The following is a 19824-nucleotide window of genomic DNA, read 5'->3' on the forward strand; positions in this document are numbered from 1 at the left end:
GCATAAAATTTAAAGTGCCCATTTTTTACTTTTTAAGCAGAAAAAAAAGAAAATTGTGCTAACCTCAGATTAGATGACCACATGTGAACAGGAAATTTACTATAGAAGAAGAAGTCACACAAAGTGGCTATTTGATTTTTGAGATAGTGCCTCTAGTGTTGGAGTTATGAACAGTGTGACAACTTACCCATGTGACAACTTACCCCGCTCTCCCCTACATATAAATATTCATATATATTAAATGTTGAATAAACAAAGAGAGTGATTATAAGCTATAACACCGGTAAAGCACAGCAACAAAACGAAAGTAATGTCCAACCAATGTCCAATGCAAATTTGAATCATTCACGTGAATCGGTTCCTTGTAAAGGTTCCGAATCATAAACAGCGCAGTTGTTTTTCCCCCTAAAAGTTTTATCAACACATTAAAGCTTTTATTAAAAATGTTAGTATGTTCCTAAGTTGTATTTTACTACAAAATAAAAAAGTCATTTGCGACAAGACTAAACAACATTTTACATCACATTCAAGTGAACCGTTCGCAGGATTCGCTCAAATGAATCGGACTTCCCTGCGGTAGTGCTTTAACTCGAAAGAACAGGAAAAGTTACATGCCAGCGAGTAGAGGATATGGGAGGAGTTGACATGAGGTCTCCTAAAAAACATGTATCTCTGTGGTCCTCCCATGAAGTTTCACTTCATACCAAAGCAGAATGAAACCTCGCGCGTCTCCGCTGTGTTCAAACCTGCCATCGCTTCATTATTTACAAGTATGGACCGGCGGTCTGCGGTGTGTTCACTTCTGAAGCTCCTCGGACGGGACTTTTAGTGAGTATTTTGAGACACTTACACACTCTCAATGGAAGAAGAGCCGCTGCTGACGGGGAGCGTTGACCGGGACTCAGGTGATTATGGGTCTCATGATGATGGACCTGAAGATTCACTGAGATCAACAGGACCGTCTCATTCAGCGACGGAAGAAGGTAACTTACTTATTCAAACTGTCTAAAAATGACGTGTCATTTTCACACTCAAACTCCAAGACATCCCAAAACGTGTATTGATTTCTGTCTATCTTTGCTTTTGTATACTTTTCCTCTATTGTATTCTTTTCATGCGTCTTTTTTCCAACTTACTGTTCAGTTACGTTTCCATTAATTTGTTTTATAAATAAATATGATTCTTGTTTTGTTTATAGTAGAGTAATGCCTACTGAAAAACGATATAAATGAACACAGTTCCTGGATGTAATGATAATCGATTATTGGTCGATTATTGACCCGTTTATTATTGTGACAATCAGGCAAATGCAAGGGCAGAGACCAAAGACCAGGGTGTACATGCTTTATCCCTTTCAAACACAAACACGTCCATGTGAGACACATTATCGCCCTTTTTGATGGGTTGAATCACCACAGACGACCAGGTCCCCGGGGACAGACGGCAAGGAACTCAGTCTCTGGGTCAGTCAATAGTCCGAGCTTCCCAGGAACCCAGCAGCTTTAGAAGTCTTTGACAAGCCAAATATCATCCAGTGGTCCACAAGATCATGCCGTTCTCTGATCTCGGTGAAGGAATCGGGAGCTCCCTACACAGCAAAATAGGCCATCACTAGCTAACACGTTTGCCCTCACTAGCTAACACATTTGCCCCCACTAACTGACTGTCTTCGCAGCCGGAGACACTATTTGGGTAGACCCCACATCTGAGCTCCATAACAGCCTGTCATACAGCCTTTTACAATCCGCTTAAAACGCATCACCTGTGTACTTCGTCAGGAACAATCGCACTCGGATACACACACATTGAGACAGCAAATACTACAGTGTTTCCTCTATATTCCTGGTTACTTTGCAACGGCCAACACCATGAGAGCGCAAGCGAAATACGAAATATGAACGACCCCTAAAAACGCCTCGGTGGATCTTTACTGAGACACAAACCACAGTGCATTACATAAACTGCCAGCTCTCCTGCTGCTATCTTAGTCACGTTGTTCTTTTAACCTTTGTATTTTCCATTTTTGTGCTACACTGTACTTTCTTTCGGATATTTTGCCGCTATGCAGTCTAGCAATAGCATTGACGTAAATGAAAATGATAAACATGATTTCACCAGCAGTTGATTGGACAGATGTGACCCAAATGTCACATCTATCCAATCACCGGCTTATTTGTTTAAATATTTCTTATGAGCCAATGAGGGTCGATTTTTTTTTTTTAAATATCGCACCGTGGACTTTAAACCAAGGTATTATAGTGCAGTGAGATTTTGATATCGTAACATCCCTAGAACACGCACATTCTGATGGATTTATAATGGGAATTCTGTTAGTTTTTATTCAGAATCAGAAGAGCTTTATTGCCAAGTGTGCTTGCACACACAAGGAATTTTCTTTGGCGTTTGGTGTCTTCTAGAAGATGGAATGATCTGGGTCTGCTGGTAATGTGTTGGGTCCTGTCTGATGGGAACCAGTAGAACGCCATTAAATCCTACTGAAACAATACCCAAAACACACCACATGAAAGGATTTTGTCATGCTTTTTAAACAGGTTCATAATGTTACATTCAACGTCAATATAGTAACAGTACATGTCTCAGACCTGGTTAATCTACATAAAAACAGCACCATCTCCTCATTGGTCTGACTACTAAAAGTCAAAACTATTTTTGGTTAAAAAACACTTTTTAATGGTAATACAAATAACAGCAGTGTAAGGTGAATGTTGTTCTAAGGTGAGTGTCCAGTATTCAGCCTTGTATTTAGTTTACAAACAAGCCTTTGTGTCCCTTACTGTATAGAACAAGTTACTCTGGAGGGCAATGCATTTGATTTTGTTACTATTGCTTTGTTGCATCTATCAGAAAACAAAAAGAGATTTGAGGAAAAGTTACATTATACTGTACAGTAGTAAGAATGTAGAAATCAATTTTGCCTCTGTTTGAAAGAACCTTTAATCTTGAACTTTTATTCTCCCTGGAAGTGAATTTTTTTGCTGGCTAAAGTTTCTATTTATACCTATCGGGTAATGTACTGTACAACATTTTTAATGAAGATGTTTTAAACAGTTTTGTCTGAGAAACTCAGACTGAAAGCAAACACAAGGGGACATGTTTGACATTTGATTTCAATGTGAAATATGTCAGGCTGTCTTGGTTGTAATGACTATTTTTCTACTTATGTTCGTTTTTGCATGTTACCTTTATTACAGCTACATTCAGTCTACAGTTGAATGAAACCTTCAGTATTCAGTGTCAGCTTAACTCTGTGCTATGCGGGATAGTTTGGATTTGCAAGGTCATATCCTGTTGAGTAGCTTTGGTTCGAAGCTTTGGCAAGGAACTCCGCGATATCTTGTGACACTGGCGCTTCAAAAAACTCATTTTGTGCTGTTCCTTGCATGCAGAATTTATGGTACAGGTAGAGTTCAGTTAGTCATAGAATGAACCAATAACTTTTGACCCAGAGTTTGTCTGTGTGATCAGGTCTTCAGTTTAATGCAGCAGTTAAAATGACAGATTTTGTTGTATTTTATATCATTATTATGTTACGTATTTCATATTTATAAGAGATTTTCAAAACAAGTTTTCTTAAGTCAAGGTTTCGTATTTTTTACTTACTCTGTCTATTTGTGTTTCTTCTTTTGAAAAGCTGCAGAACTCTATATCCAGCAGGCCGTTGTATTTATTGAAGATGCCATTCAGGTAAAAACTAAAAACTTCTGTTGTTTAAGTTTAATATCTGATGTATTACTATGCTGTGTTTCCTGTTTCTGTTTTCCACAGTATCGATCAATCAATCACAGGGTTGACACAGGATCCTTACGGTTATATAGAGGGTACTACTCCCGTATATGTCAGTGGTAAGTAAACAAAGTCGTATAGTGTAATCCAGCTTTATTAGTTTGTAAAAGCAACTGGTAATTTGGTTGGAAGTAATAGACCAACAATATATACTTTCAGAATACTTTTGTCAATGCACTTAGTTCTTCCATGCAATGATGTGTTTTTAAGTAAATTGGTCTATTCCAGACGGATGAACTTCAAATTATTATGATTTCCCAACATAATTCCTCTGGATGGAATGTAAACATTTCTTGGTGAATACTTTCACAACGTCCCAGTTTGGTTTAACACCTAAAGATTAGTAAGCAATTCTGTCCATTCAAAACCATGTTACATCAAGTCTTGCAGCTTGCGAAACCTGTATGAATTTGTTTTATTCCAGTGTGGTGCCCTGCCCAATTGTAAGTGCTTCACTGTTATTGCAAGGTTTATTTTTCATTACAAATTAAGTAAAACGTTTAAATTACAGTATGTGCTATTATTGTCACATATATTGCTATACTGCCATATTTTCCACTTGACATCTTCACATCCTTGACTTACCCCTTAATGAAAAAATTATATGTAGTTCCATGCAAAGATTAAGAATCAAATAGATTTAGCTTACTATGTTTGCTGTGCAATTGCAAATAAAAAGAAGCTAGGCTTCAAATAAAGTGTAAAAACAGCGCACTTATATTTGCACCGTTTATAATATGTATATGGATATATTATTTCCTATCGCCCGTAACTGGAACCTGGTATTTGAGGTGGAAAATTATTTTATTCTTTAATTTTAAAAGTCCCCTTTTAGTCATTTGCCTTCGTATTAAACATCTGTTCCTGTGTCATCTTATCAGTTTTGGTGAAATGATTTGTTTAAGAAATAAGTTTGTGCTTCAGTATATGTCTTAACAATAAATGCCACTTGGCTGTGATTTTTCTTAAATGCAATAAATTCTTGATACATTTTATCTTGGTCAAAGAGCTTACCTTGTATTCAACTCGTAACATTCATGACATCATATAGCTGCTTAGGTCGATTGTGTCTCTAAGTCTAAGAGGCGGTTTCCCGTACAGGGTTTAGGCTCGTCCTTGACTAAAATACTTAAATCTTAAAATACATCCGTGTCTATTTTTTGTCTCAAAATGCACACCAGTAATGTTTTGTGTAAGACATGGTTGTAAAAACTGCAGGAAATGGCCTTAGTTTAGTCTGGAAATTAAAGTAGTTTTACCAAATATGCCTGACTAAAAACCTTACTTGTGTGCATTTTGAGACAACACAAAAGCAATGATGAATTTTCAGATACGTCAGTGCTAGTTGTTTTCGGTTTGGACTGCTTTAGCATTTTAGTCTAGGACTAGTCTAAACCACCCCAAATGTGTTTTCGTAGTCTGTAGACTAACTTATCTGAAGTGCTTTCCCAAACTCTCTCTTGAAGGGGTTTGGGGTTTACCATTGCTGTTGTGCTGGCTCTGGCCTTCATTGAAAGGCCCTCCTCTCTGACCTACACCTCTGACATACGCTTCAAACCCAAACCCTGGGAACCTCCGTGTGGAATGACGGAGGCTATTGAGATGGTTTGCCTTTGTATCTTCATCCTGGACGTCACTGTGAAGGTAGAAGTCTGTAAATGTGCAGGTGTCATTTCCTATAATAGACCCCTGAAATCCTTTTTTTGTTTAAACTTTACTGCTGACTTTGTAAGTAGCATATGGGATAATAGGGCAGCAGGAATGTGATGTGACTGCCTTTAATATGCTTTTTATATTTGAATGAAAGGCCCGTTTTGTTCTGCAGAGCTATCTTATTGGATGGGAGGAGTTTCGTATGAACAAATGGCTGATTGGCTACACGATAGTCATTGCAACATCAGTTATTGACTGGATGTTGAGCGTTAGCATGATGTGCAATGAGGTGAGTCATATTGGAACATTGATGAACCATGAAATAAACGAAATATTTACAGCATCGGTGAGCCTAAACATGGAATTAATGTAACGCTGAAAATCCGACGCATGCCTTGAAACATACATGCAGTTTTAATGTTGTGATATCACCCTGTCATGTGACCCGCAGAGTTTAAGATTCAGGAGATTGATTCGGCCGTTTTTCCTCCTGCAAAACTCTTCCCTCATGAAGAAAACTTTAAAATGTATTAAAAAGACTCTTCCAGAGATAGCCAGGTAAAACAATCTTCATTTTATTATACTCAGTATTTTCACTTCCCAGTTTGTGGGCACTGTCATGTTTATATTGTAATCCGACAGTTGTGAAACATGTATTGACTTAAATCGTTTTTTTTGTCCATTTCAGTGTCATCCTGCTTCTGGCTATGCTTCTCTGCTTATTCACTATGATTGGAATGCTGATCTTTGTCAAATCAGATGTAATAACTGATCACACCCTTATCTTTTTTATTTCTCACATTGTAAAACATTTTAAAGCAGATGATTCGGTGTGTCTCTAACACATGTATTTCTGGTGTTTGCTAAGACAAGCATCATGATTTTTGTTTTTGTGTCAATGTTTTTGTAGGACCCTAAGAAGAATGGAGAATGGGAAACGTACTTCAAAAACATGCCAATGGCCCTTTCGTCTCTGCTGGTTCTGCTTACCACAGCTAATAATCCTGACGGTACGTGTTTGTTTCACTTTGACCGGTAACAGCAACATGCGCTCTTTAAAAAAGGTGCGAGTTTCTGAATGACTGGTGCGGGTTCAGATAGTTCAATGACACATTCTGCCACCGCTGTGTCGAATCTGCGTGTCATCACCGCGGTTCATGGCAGTAGAAGCTGTGAGTCATTTGCAAAAAGCACATGACGCGGTGTCTTGTGACCTGTTGTGAGGCTGTTAACCTTTCACAGGTATCTGAATGTCTTGAACACGCTGATGGCCTTCCTGTCTATAAAGTATTAATTGGACAACTCTTTCTCTGTCAACAGTCATGATTCCTGCCTACTCTCTGAACCGTGGCTATTCTATATTTTTCATACTCTTTAGTGTGTTTGGTAAGTTTAATAAATACGTTTTTATTGCCATAGTAATCTCATAACGAGATGTTTTCGTGCACCTGCATTACATTGACTTTTTTGTTTTCGCTAGGAACATATTTGTTGATGAATTTAATGACGGCTATTATTTATAATCAGTTCAGAGGATATCTTCTGGTGAGCGTCATACTTTCACATTCATGTTATTTTTACATTAGGAATACAATGTTTAGTATGGAAATTTGTTTTTGAAATATTCCATTATTGTATCATTCCCACCCATCTGCTTTATAAGATGTCAGTCCAGACGTCTATAATGAGGAGACGTCTGGGTATCCGGGCTGCGTTCGAGGTGCTGTGCTGTCCGGGGAGAGGACACACCAGCAGTCAGGCTGAAGGCCATGTGTAAGATCAAATCTTCCTCCAACATCTCAGTCATTGACCCTTAAAGTCGGCATGAAACGGAAGTAATGATCATCTATATTTCCATACGTGACGTATATCCGAGTGAAACGGCTACAGCGGGACATAATTTACCACATGGTTAACTAATTGAATAATTGGAAGATGGGCATTGCTAACAAAATTGGGGCAGATTTGAATGCAAGTTTGCAGTCAGTTGGGGAGGATTATTCCATCGGAACCCTCTCATGAAGAATCCTTCACCCTTAGGCCATTCCACATAACAGGAAGTGATGAGAAGTCCTTTCGAAGGGGGTAGAAGGTCAAGATTTTTATGGCCACATACAAAAATAAATGTTAAAGATGTTAAAATGCCCAACTGTACAACAGAAAAAAACATGTTTTCAGCATGGTACAAAATATTATTTTGGTCTAATGGCTAATTTTGCCCTTCATGACAACTGTGAGGGGGTGAACTCATCCATTTAACTTCTTTTAAGCCTAAAACGTTTTATTACTGAACTCTTACTAAACTTATTGGACCGAAAACCATTCGTACAACCAATAATACTGTATACATAAAATACATAAAACCCTCGTCGTCAGCAAAGAATCTTGTTTTTTATTCTATAGTAATCTGTAATTTGAAAACCATGTCGCCAACACCTGTAAAATTTTGTTTTTTCATCTTAAAATATATATAAAGTACGTCATAGGCTGTCATTTACATTTATGCATTTGGCAGACGCTTTTATATATTGCTTTATCCTATACATTCGTTTCTAAGTATGTGCAATCCCCTGGGATCAAACCCACGACCTTGGCATTGTTAGCGCCACGCTCTTACCACTGAGCTACAGGAAAGCAACAGATGCAGAGAAGATAATAGTGTAATACCCTGCAGGCTTATTACAAAAAACTCCAACTGGTCCAAAACGCGGCAGCTCGAGTTCTTACACGTACAAATAAAGTATGAGCATATTAGCCCCGTTCTGTCAACCTTGCACTGGTAACCTATAAAGCATTGCATCAACTTCAAAATCTTGCTTATTGCCTATAAAGCCCTGCATGGTTTAGCTCCTCACTGCTTGAGTGAACTTCTCTTGTATTACAGTCCATCACGTGCACTACGCTCTCAGGCGTCCGGTCAGTTGGTAATACCTAGAATTTCAAAATCAAGTGCAGGCGGCAGATCCTTTACCTATCTAGCGCCTAAACTTTGGAACAGTCTTCCCTGCACTGTCAGGGAGGCAGACACACTGTCAGTTTAAATCTAGACTAAAGACACAACTTTTTAATCTTGCATACACTACACTATCATAATATATATGTCCAAAGGTTTAGGCTGCCCTAGTTAGATCAACCGGAACCAGGGACACTTTCAATAACAACTGATGTACTTGTTGCATCAAAGAGAGCAGAACAGTACTTTACTCTCAGCCAGTCGCATTGTTCCAAGGTTACCAGAGTGGGCAGAATGCAGTTCATGCCCAGACCTGACAAGAGCGGAGATGATAGAGCTGGATAAAGGAGGACATGGCAACTTGACACGTCTTCACTACCAAATTTTAACTGCTATTAGATTATTAATGATAATTTTAAATCAAATGTTGTATTTCTTTTGCCTTGTTGTGCAAGCATGTGCACGTACGTGTGTGTTGGTGCATGTTGTGTGTGGGTGTGTGTCTGTCTTCTGTGTTTTCACCTTTTTTCGATTTACTTGCATAACCATATGTTTTGCTTATAATCTGTTTCTTGTACAGCCGCTTTGTAACAATGAAAATTTTGAAAAGCGCTATATAAATAAAGTCGGCTTGACTTAAAATTCTGCTAAAAAAAGTGCGTGACAAGTGGTTTCGGCAACCAGGCACCCCAGCTCCAACCACGTCCCGCCTATTTACCCATTTTCAAATATCTGGGAGTGACGCGCTGCTAAGGTAGCAAAGGTTGGCCTCTCCCACTTTAGGCTTCAAAAAAGATCCTCAGAAACCTACGGTTGATGTCACGGACACTACGTCCATGTTTTATACAGTCCATGGTAACATAACACTACAACGTTACATAAAAATAAGATTTTTACATTTTAATTTCACGCCGTCTTTAACAGTGATATTGGCATTACATTGACATTTAGCCCAAAATTATTTTGTTATTTTAATCAATCGATTTCTTGTTTGCCTGCTGTATGCCTCATGACATCACTTCCGTAGGGAACGGGTGGCTGTGCTCATGTTTATGCAGGTCATGGGTAGAGTCCACATGAAGTCTTACTACAGGGCGGCCATCATTAAGGTTGGTCCACATCTCCGGACAGTTTGTATAAAGTGAGCAAGCAGTGCTGGACTTGATTTGTGTTTGTCTCAGGCTGCTCAGCAGTTCCCAGATGGCTACATCGATGGCGAGGCCTTCCAGAACCTGTTCTTTGAACTCGATAAAGACTTTATCAAAGAGGTTTGCCTCCCTTTTTTATCTTTCGGCGGAATTCTGAATGTGATAGATAGTCAGTTCATTTAAGTAATTTGTACAAGTCGTTTTACGTATCAATGAAATGTGTTTGTTGTGCAGCATCCACCGAAGCCACAGTACAGTTTCCCTCTCCTGCAGCACATCCAGCGTATTTACAATCATTACGCGATTACAGTGCTGGGAAATGTTGTTGCTCTGGTTAATGTCCTATGCATCTGTGTAAGAAACCTGATTTCCTTCTCCTTAACACATACACCACCCTAAATACACAATATTATCAATATAAACAGATTAAAGAGTTTCATAAAGCCCTAAAAGTGACCGATGTAACTGCAGATGTACTGCATTGGAAAAGAGAAAACGAGATAACAGATTAGGATTCTTCTATGTTTAATCATAAAGGAAGTTTACTTTAATTAAAATGTTTAATTTAAATGTAATGACAGCAAAACACAATGTAAACAAATAAAACCTCCTCATATGTAATATTGTTTATTTTCCTTAAATATAAGTAACATATTATTATTTTTATTTAAATTAGTCTATGTACAGTTTGGAACATAATGTGAAATATCTGGGGCTCGTTTACTAAAATCATTCAGCACACAGGGGTTCAGATGATAAATAAAAGTAGTCTGTTGTTTTTTAATGTGCAACGAGGACATCTTGTGGACAGTATATGTAACAACACTTGATAACAACAATTATGGAAGTTAAATAACAACTCTTTTGGGCAGGTAAATTATTACATTGAAGTATTAAAATCAACCGAAACAGTCTTTAGCAATTTGAGATGTCAAATAAAAAATAATACAAAATTAGTATGCGTTAAGTGAATGAGAAGTAAATTCATATGTCAAATTTAATGCTGCTACATGAAGTATATTGTATTGCAAAAGATTTATAATAATAATTTACTTGTATGTGTTGATAGGGAAATCTTAGCCTCCTAAAGAAAGTTTGTATTTGGTTCCACCAACAAATTTAATGTCTGTGCAAAAAATGAAATTCATATTTTAATAAGAACTTGTGGTCCTTTGTGTCTGGTTGAAATACAGCCTTCTGAAGTTGAGTGCCTCTGCCTTCATTATTTACACTGGACACAAACAGCTTGTGTGTGTGTATTGCGGTTCATCTCTTTTATCTTTGTGTTGCTGCAGACTGTATTAATTCTGGATTCAGAGAAATCAGCATCAGAAAGAGATTACTACTATGTGGAGGTACAGCAACATCTCAATTATTAAACTCTTGGCACCACAGCTTAAATTCTCTTCAGCTTCATATTTGCATATCAAATATTAGGCTGAATTTTAAAACGGCCACAATATATACTAAAATAATAACTTCACAATTTAATTTTATTAATAACATGAAAATTGGTTGTTTATTCTTTGCTGTGTCATTTGTATATTGGGTGTTTGTACAGAGAGTTATGTGCTAAACTAAATAAGTAATGCAAATTTGTCTTTTGTCTTTTAGATCATCAACTGTGTTTTCATCATGTACTATTTAATAGAGATGTCAATGAAGTTACTAGCTTTCGGTTGGAGAGGTTACCTGTCGTATAGAAATAACATATTTGATGGATTCCTCACTGTTCTTCTGCTAGTAAAGATATTTCTTCTAAAATTCATACACACATTGAAAGTTATCCTATAAGCTATTTTGCCACTTGAGTTTTGTGTTCTTTTATTTTCAACAGGCGATTCAGATTGCCATATTCATCACATACAAGATCCCTGATACTACAGTGTAAGTGTGTGGAGTTTAGCTATTGGTCTGATTTACTATAAAGTGTAGATTTGTAAACACAAAACATCTTTCAAGTTTTGTTTCAAACGGATTGGTGTTCGTTCTTATAGGGATCCAGAATCACACCGAATGCTGTCATTGTGGGAGATGGTGCGATTGGTCAACATGTTGATCGTTTTCCGCTTCCTTAGGATAATTCCAGAAATCAAGGTTAGCAAAAAAGTCCATACATAAATCTAATATGTTACACTACATGTACATAGGAAGCACAGTTCTGATTCTCTGAGTCACATGACCTTTTAAATGAACTAAACTAACTCTCATCTCATGACATAATCAACAAATATATTTAATATTACTAATATTTTTATGATATCTTTTGTCACCATAAGAAATAAGAAGTGCAAGTACATCCACAGAACATTTCAGGGACCGTTGTTTAGGCAAAATGATCGTTTTTGTTTAATTCTTTTTCAGACCTCAAATACTGCGAAGAAAACCAGTTCATATGAACTTTTAAATAAAAAAAATATTAATTTTTTAATAATTATATTAAATATTAATAATATTTAATAATTGTAATATGTGCTGACCTTGATTTGTTATCACAGATTTCGTATGTCTTCTAATTTTCTTCTAAACTGTCTTCTAAATGTGTGAATTCCACCCTGACTTTTCAACTATTAAATCCTTTGAATTATTGTCTGTTAAGTTGATGGCTGTAGTGGCCAGCACTCTTGTGGACCTGGTGAAAAACCTACGGGCATTTGCTGGAATTCTGTTGGTGAGAGAGCAGACTTAAAGTATTTATCCTTTAATCGGAGTCATTATTGTTTGTGATTATCTCACATCTGTCCTGTTTGACACAGGTGGTTTACTACGTGTATGCAGTTCTTGGTATCTGGCTTTTCCAGGGAGCCATAACCGCCCCAGCAAACATGAGGTACTGTTCAACAACATCCAGTGAAAGCACTTTCACAGGACTGAAGTTTAATAGCGTATCCATACTGAAAGCGTATCCATACACATCAAGATGCAGTAAATTTCACATTTCTGTATATCTGAATATCTTTTCTCGCTCTGTGTGCTCTCCTCTCAGTGCCATCTCTAACTCCAGTCTGGAGAATATCACCAAAGCCTTCACCATGGATTGTGGCTCTTTCGAACAGCTGGAATACTGGCCAAATAACTTTGATGATTTTGCTGTAAGTTTCATAAAGAATAATTGCAGCCTCCAATAATGCACTGGCCAAACGTTCACAAGCCTTACCTAAAAAATATGAAAGCCTCAATTTAAATGGCTGACATTATGCAATTTTTATGCAATGCAGTCGTGTTTACAAGTTAAGGTTCCTACAACGAGTGCATTTGACTAGCTACCAAAGACTAAGGTTTACGTTATCTTCTTTGGCAAAGAGACGAAAACGCGACATCATCTTTGTCCTGTGAAAGCCACGGTAGTGCTTCGAAAGGGAGGTGGGGTGAGCCGTTGGTGACAATTCGCAACCTCACCACTAGATTCCACTAAAATCACCACATTGCTCCCTGTTTTGCTCAGTTGTTAAAATGTTTTTGCTTTATTCGTACTGGTTTTTGTATGCAATACTAAGAAGGAAGTGAACAAGATACTGTATCTATAAATGCAATTCTATCAGTTAAATGTTTACAGTTTATATAAGATTACCAACTGCCTCACATACTTCACTGTATGTTGTTAACCTGTTGAAATGACTCAATGTCCTGCTTTTTTTTTCAGTATTTGGATGTATCTTGGGTAACTATATTTGTCTTTGTCTCTTTCAGTCCTCTATGGTCCTGCTTTATAACATCATGGTGGTGAATAACTGGCATGTCTTCACGGACGCATACACCAGATATACTACAGAGTAAGCTAGAATCTCCAAAAACATACATACACGTCTCTGTTTAGCATGTTTGTTTGTTTCAGATGGGCAGGCTTTTGTAACCATAAACCCATAATCCCCTCTTGTCAGGTGGTCTTTGGTGTACTTTGTGGCCTGGTGGATGACATCTTCAGTCATGTGGGTCAACTTGTTTGTGGCCCTCATTTTGGAGGTATGATGTCGATCTTTTGTTGTAGATAATTCTATATTTGATGGTGAGCCAGTGTTTAAAAACAATACTGATCACTCTCTGATGCTTGCGAGTGAGGTTATCATCATTTTCATCATTAATGTCTGGCGCAATGGCCAACAAGTAATCAATGAATCAATTCATACACACTTACCTCATGGTTTTGTCCAGAACTTCACATATAAGTGGGACAAAAGTAACTCGCTCTCGGTTGCGGAGGTGGAGAGGATCGGCTATCAAAGCACTGTTCAGCTCATGTTCAGGTGAGAGTTTTGAAATGATTTACTAGTAAATGTATTATTTCGCTTTGTGCTGTTTGTGGACACATAAGTGTATTTTTCATGGCTTTCTCTATGGTAAAAGGATAGTTCACCCAAAAATGAAATATCACCATTTATTGACTCTCGTGTTAATAAAAACCTGTATATGAATTTGGGAATCACAACAGATGATATTTGGAGAAATGTCTCAGTGCTTTTGTGTCCATACAATGGAAGTCAAGTGCATTTCAATGCTGCTTGGTTACCAACCCAAGCATTTTTTTAATCCTTTTATCTCATCCTTACTCTAGAGAGCAAGTCCAAGAGCCGACAGAAGGAGAAATACGATCTATGCTACAACAGCATCGTCACCTTCAACTCGCCTGGTGACCCCAAACACAGACCCTCATCTCCATCTCACGTGACATCTTTAATACATACAACAATATAATTCCAACAAAACACACTCAGAATCCTCTTGGATTGAAGGCCTCATGGTTACAAATCCATCAATTTCTTAAAGGCAGATTCCTATAATGGGGTCTGTGTTCTTTCAGTTATGCCTAAGAAAGTATGTATGTGTTTTATTCAGCAATTTTTAAGAGGAATTTCACTTAGAACAAAGCTGGTTTTTAGAGTTAAATCTCTTCAATTACACTATCTGTAACAGCATTTTTTTACTTGACCTTCATAGTCATATAGGATTCACTCTTTGAGGTTTCAAATCTTTTTATTTGTTGTTGAGAGAATAACATTAACATTTTTGTTTTGCACTAGTCAAGATCATCAAGAATTTATTTATTTTTGTAAGGCTGTTACAATCGTCCAACAAAATTATTAATATATTGAGCTTTCATGTAGTATAAATTATGTACGTTTTATAGAAAAGAAAGATCAGGATATTATCCTTTGTGTGATGCAGTGTGCATTTATAATGGAAAACAAAGGGATGTGGCTCATTGCTGTATTTTTATAACAAAAGTTTTTATTTTACTTTTAGATTCGGTTTAAATATGTGACAGGTTTGTCAGGGGCTTTTATTTATACGTATAAGATTTTACTGCATGTTTTATGAAAATCTTGTGTCAGGAAATGTCTAAATGGCATAAATCAAAAGAATATGATCAGAAATTGTATTTTTTTCTCTAAACAAATTTAAAATTTAGTACAGAGCAGTTCCCATTATTATAAAGTGTCGAGTTTAAATGTTATCAGTTTCTATATATATATAAAAACTCTATATATATTTTTTAAGATTTTAAAGAACATCATGATGGTATTTGTTGCCTTGCCCTAATTTAACATAAAATACATTTAGACAGGATGAATTATTTCTGTAATAATAACTATTTGATTTTTTTCAACTTTTTATTTTCGATTTGAAGGTAAAAGACCCGTAATTGTTGTTCATCGATACACTGTAGTGACATTTGATCATTAGTTTTATATTCATGTTTCATATTCAGTTATCAACTGGTCTTTCTGTAATAAAAATATTTTAATTGAATATTTGTCAGAAATGGTTGAGCTACACCGTGTTGTTCTTTCTGAGCATGACATCGATCAAGAATGTCAACAAGCTAATCAGGCTTTTATCACAGTTTAGTTTTGGGGTGCATGTTTTACTTCAAACCTCACATGACATCACCCATAACCAACAGACCACACAGACCTGCACTATGCTTTTGGTTTGTACATAACACTCTCATTTCCATCACAGCCTGTTTAGTAAAACCATGTAAAGGTCTGGTTAGAAACTCCCAGGTGATGATATGGAGTTTCTCAGCCTGCAGTCATAGAGATCTCCTCAGCACGAACACACACTCTTTTTTTCACAGTTTATTTAGTATGCTAAACATGCAAACACACCCTCTCACACAGGCCATGTTTTCCCAAAACAGAATGTAGTGGTCATTTTGACCTTGTGCGGTACACAGATCAAAGAGCCATGCCTTCTCCGTCCATGTGTACACACACAGTGTTTCCCTTCCACTGTTTGTTTAGTTTTTGCCTTAATTTGTTGTAGCAATGAACTTACTTGTGTAATGTGATCAGGAGGAATAACAAGGTTTTTTTTTGTTTAAATCCATCACATAAGAATACATTAAATACAAAATTAACCAGCTTCCAACCCTGAATCTAGTCATATCTGACGTTAGTTAAAACATTTAAGTTAGACCAACAAGTGTCTTTTTCAGTTTTCTAATTTGAAGAAACAATTGGAGACAATTCCAGACTTTTATTTTAAATCAGCATTTCTAGATGTGTTTTGTTCATTGCAGTCCAGTGTCTGTTAAATTTAAACAAAGCCAAACCTCAGGTGTGACAAAAAGTCAACCAACATCAATGTGTATAAAATATTTTTTTCTAAATACACATACACATATTAGTGTTGTTTTGCTTAAAAGTGACTATGAACTTGTTTCTTTGCAGCATTTGGGGTCTGAAAAAATACAGAGCATCTTTTCTGTTATTTTGACCTGTTTCTCCAGTTTTCATTCTCTGCATATAAATGCGAATAGAAACATTTGAATTATTTCTTATGAAAATGATTTTTATAAAGAATTCTAAAAACAAATATCTATTTTAGGTTCCTCATGATCTGACACGAGGGTGAATAAATGATTATAATATTTTTGTGTGCGCTATCCCTATAAAATGTTGGAATTGTTGATGTTCATAAATGCACAGTATAATGGATATTTTTTTATTTAAGGCATTCAAACGTGTGAAATATTCTCCAACGTTATTCATTAGTTTTTTTACACAGCAAATTTATAAACAATTTAGTTAATTTTTTCTAAAGCAAGTAACAATTGCAAAAACTAAACATTATAAGTCTATTGCTGCAAAAAGACACTTGTAAATAAACTTTTTAATACTTCCCAACTTTTTATACAAGTATGAAAAGATGTATTTTCAACCGAAACCTAAAAATCTGGAAACAAGAAGACTTTTTAGCTTTTTTTTTAGCTGATTTGTCAAATGTTAAATTAAAGACCTCATACAACCATAAATGTAAGACAAAATGAGACTGGCTTTAGTAAACATTACACGCAATGTGTTGTGTTAAGATGTTCCCAGCGTTATATCTAACTCTTTATTGTCTTCTTTTACAGACATTGGGACCATAGGTGGCATTAGCAGTTGTTTCATAAACGACCTGAGACATTGAAAACATATTGATCCATTTGGGTGTAGTTTACACAGCCTGATTGTGAAGCCTTTCAACAATAAACAAACGGTTGTTCTTGGGATTGCCCTTGTCAGCCGTGAAGAAATCCATACTGCTCTGGAATGTCTGAAAGGGCCAGGCAGCATTTTACCTCAGTTGTGCCTCATGTGACACTGACCATTTACTGTTTTGCAGAGATTTTATTGGCTGTGAGTGAAAAATATATACCTGTTTAATCCACAGACAGGATATTGTAGATGCAACACGGTTAGATGCAACCTGTGGTCATGTAGACTAACACATTACATAAAGCCAAATATACACGTTTAAACCGATTACAAATCGACAAAATGCTGGGTTATTTTCCACCCAACATTGGGTAAAAATGGTCAAACCCAATCGTTGGGTTGTAAATTAACCTCTTCTGGGTTGTTTCAACCCAAAATGCTGGGTTGTTTTAACCCATTACTGGGTCCATATATATATATATACAGTAACCATATATATTCTCTTTATAGACTCATCATGGCAGCTTCCCCTGGCTTAAGGTCAACAGGTGGCAGTGTTCTCTGTGATACATCTCAAGTATCTTCTCAAGCACAGATCTGAGGTCGGGTCTCCCCGTCGTATGTTGGTGTACAGGTTTGAACAATGTTGACAGCTGTTAGAGTGATGTCAGGCCCAGCGGTATGTGAGCAATGTGTGTCTATTGGTTCTCCCATGCTTATCTCGTCTCTGAGAGCTTTTTGTTTGATGATTTAGATTTTTCCCATTGCTGCTGATTTTGGGTTGTTTGCAAGTGGAATTTGTAACACGAAAAGCCTCGCCTCCCACCGCATTCTTTACTTGCACACACACAGAGTTCTCATTACGCGTTGCTGTATATCAAACGTCCTGTCTCATTTCTGTCAGCTCACTGCGGTCCGTCACAAACGCCATTCTCTCTGTGACTGCTATTTAGAAGCTATGTTTAGAAGGTATATAGTCCCTTGGAGATGATTTCTTTAGCAAAAGCATCTTTCTATGGAGAGGAGAGGCCACAAAGATCATAAAACCATTGAGTTTTGACCATTGACCACTGAGTCCATATAAGGGATTCATTAAATCCCATTACTTGTCAAAAGGTTTCTAAAGTGAGGTTTGCGCATGTTTTGTTGAGATCCAGACCTTACCTTAGCTTTTGGCTGGAGTTCCTTAGACTTCCTCCTGCAGCTTGCTGACCATAGCCAGGTTTAGCAGAACGTTTCACCTTCTTTTGAGTGCAGTGGTGGGTCACACATCTTTTGTCATTTTTTCATATTATTTTTATGGGTACATAGGTTCTTTACATTTACATTTAGTCATTTAGCAGACGCTTTTATCCAAAGCGACTTACAAAGAATTCAGGGCGCAATACGCGATATAGTATACAAGAGCAAAAGTTCTTGTCATGCATCACAACTTAATCTAGTCCAGAACAAGTTAAACTTCAGGTCAGACTTGAAATTTTGTTACGTTTGTCCCAGCATTTCTGCCTGGAAAGCTCGATGTATGGTTATGTGTAAATAGTTGTTAATGCTGCAAACTGATTCAATTGTCAAGCAATTACGCAGAACTATTTCACAAGAAATGTCAATTTGACGTCATTTGACTTCAACCCATGTAAAGAAATATGTATGGTAACCTGCAATTTTAGATGGTGACATACAGGCAAAAGGTATGCATTGCAGCTTTAAAGGGATAGATAACTCAAAAATTAACATTTTGTCGTCATTCACATATCATTCCAAACCCTTTATGACTTTTTTTTCTTATTTTGAAGAATATTGGTATCCAAACAACATAGGATGCCATTGACTTCCATTGTATAGATACAAAACCACTGAGACATTTTTCAAAATATCTTATTTTGTGTACCACAGAGTCATTTACAGGTTTTGAATGACAAGAGGGTGGATAAATGATGACAGAATTTGTATTTTTAGGTAAACCGTCCCTTTAAAAGCACATCCCCTCAGAAACCTGTTGAGTGAGTTGAGGAAGCCACTTTGAATCTATAACTTCTCAAGCTATAAGCTACTTATATTTCAACGATTTCAAAACCTACTAGCAAAAATATCGCAATGCATTAACATGCTCTGTCCAAACATGCTTTCCCATTCTTTATTGGCTAATATTTAGAAATATTGCTGTTAGCAAAGACTTCGTTTTATCACATTAAATAACCTTTTGCGAAGTGCTTCCGATCACCTCAAAGTTTTCAGTATTGTTATACGGTAGTCTAGAACCCATCATTACGGGGCAATTCACAGTTCTATCATGTTTGGCGGGAAGTTTAGCTAAATGCCTCTCTAAGCTCTAATGATGCCCCTCATTCTCACCTCCCTGACCCTGCTCGCACGCCCAGCACCTGGACCCCGTCCCCGAATCCTGCCTCGACAAAACCCGGCCTTGCCACATTTTTTCCAGCCTGTCATTAAGGCGATGGTTAGCCGGCTCTGCTGTAACTGGAGTGAAATGAAAATCCAGCCTCACCCTCTGGCAGGGCAGAGCGTAGAAAAGGAGCAAGAGGGTGTCACTGCACTCACACAATGCAGTCGGATCAAGGAGGGTCCCTGATTTGACACGTAGAGACCGGACCATCCACTCCTCTTCGCCTCCTCCATTCTCCTCTTCTGCTGCAATTTACCGCCCTCTCCACACACCTCTCTAACTGTAATTAGGTGGCCGTCCCTGCAGCGCGGGGCCCTTTTGACTTTCCGTGTGCGCGGCGGCACTGGCAGATGCACCTGCCCTCTGTACTTCTCCGCTCAGGTGAGCCAGGGCAGTTAATCTCCCGTGACCCCTGGCAGACTCTCCCAAACACCTGTC

The 19824-nt window shown here is 37.3% G+C and overlaps 1 protein-coding gene across 1 annotated transcript; it reads left to right on the forward strand.

The window, feature by feature from the left end:
* Positions 1-633: 633 nt before the first annotated feature.
* On the forward strand, positions 634-15314 carry tpcn2 (two pore segment channel 2). Its single transcript, XM_079464985.1, has 25 exons — positions 634-983; positions 3653-3705; positions 3787-3863; positions 5271-5448; positions 5630-5746; positions 5909-6015; positions 6146-6218; positions 6368-6467; positions 6778-6843; positions 6938-7002; positions 7121-7230; positions 9438-9519; positions 9592-9678; positions 9793-9912; positions 10854-10913; positions 11173-11301; positions 11396-11445; positions 11556-11655; positions 12158-12229; positions 12315-12388; positions 12545-12650; positions 13249-13331; positions 13440-13521; positions 13711-13802; positions 14111-15314. The coding sequence occupies exons 1-25, from the start codon at positions 860-862 to the stop codon at positions 14187-14189; spliced, it is 2286 nt and encodes a 761-aa protein (XP_079321111.1). The 5' UTR covers positions 634-859; the 3' UTR covers positions 14190-15314.
* The last annotated feature ends 4510 nt before the right edge of the window (positions 15315-19824 follow it).

Source organism: Barbatula barbatula, assembly GCF_947034865.1.
Source record: "Barbatula barbatula genome assembly, chromosome: 1".
Classification (NCBI taxonomy): domain Eukaryota; kingdom Metazoa; phylum Chordata; class Actinopteri; order Cypriniformes; family Nemacheilidae; genus Barbatula; species Barbatula barbatula.

Bases quoted from the DNA above. Each gene is read 5' to 3' on its own strand.
- tpcn2 (XM_079464985.1), top strand. From the start codon at position 860: ATGGAAGAAGAGCCGCTGCTGACGGGGAGCGTTGACCGGGACTCAGGT. The intron at 7,231-9,437 runs GTAAGATCAAAT...TCACTTCCGTAG, and splicing joins AGTCAGGCTGAAGGCCATGT to GGAACGGGTGGCTGTGCTCA. The intron at 9,913-10,853 runs GTAAGAAACCTG...GTGTTGCTGCAG, and splicing joins TTAATGTCCTATGCATCTGT to ACTGTATTAATTCTGGATTC.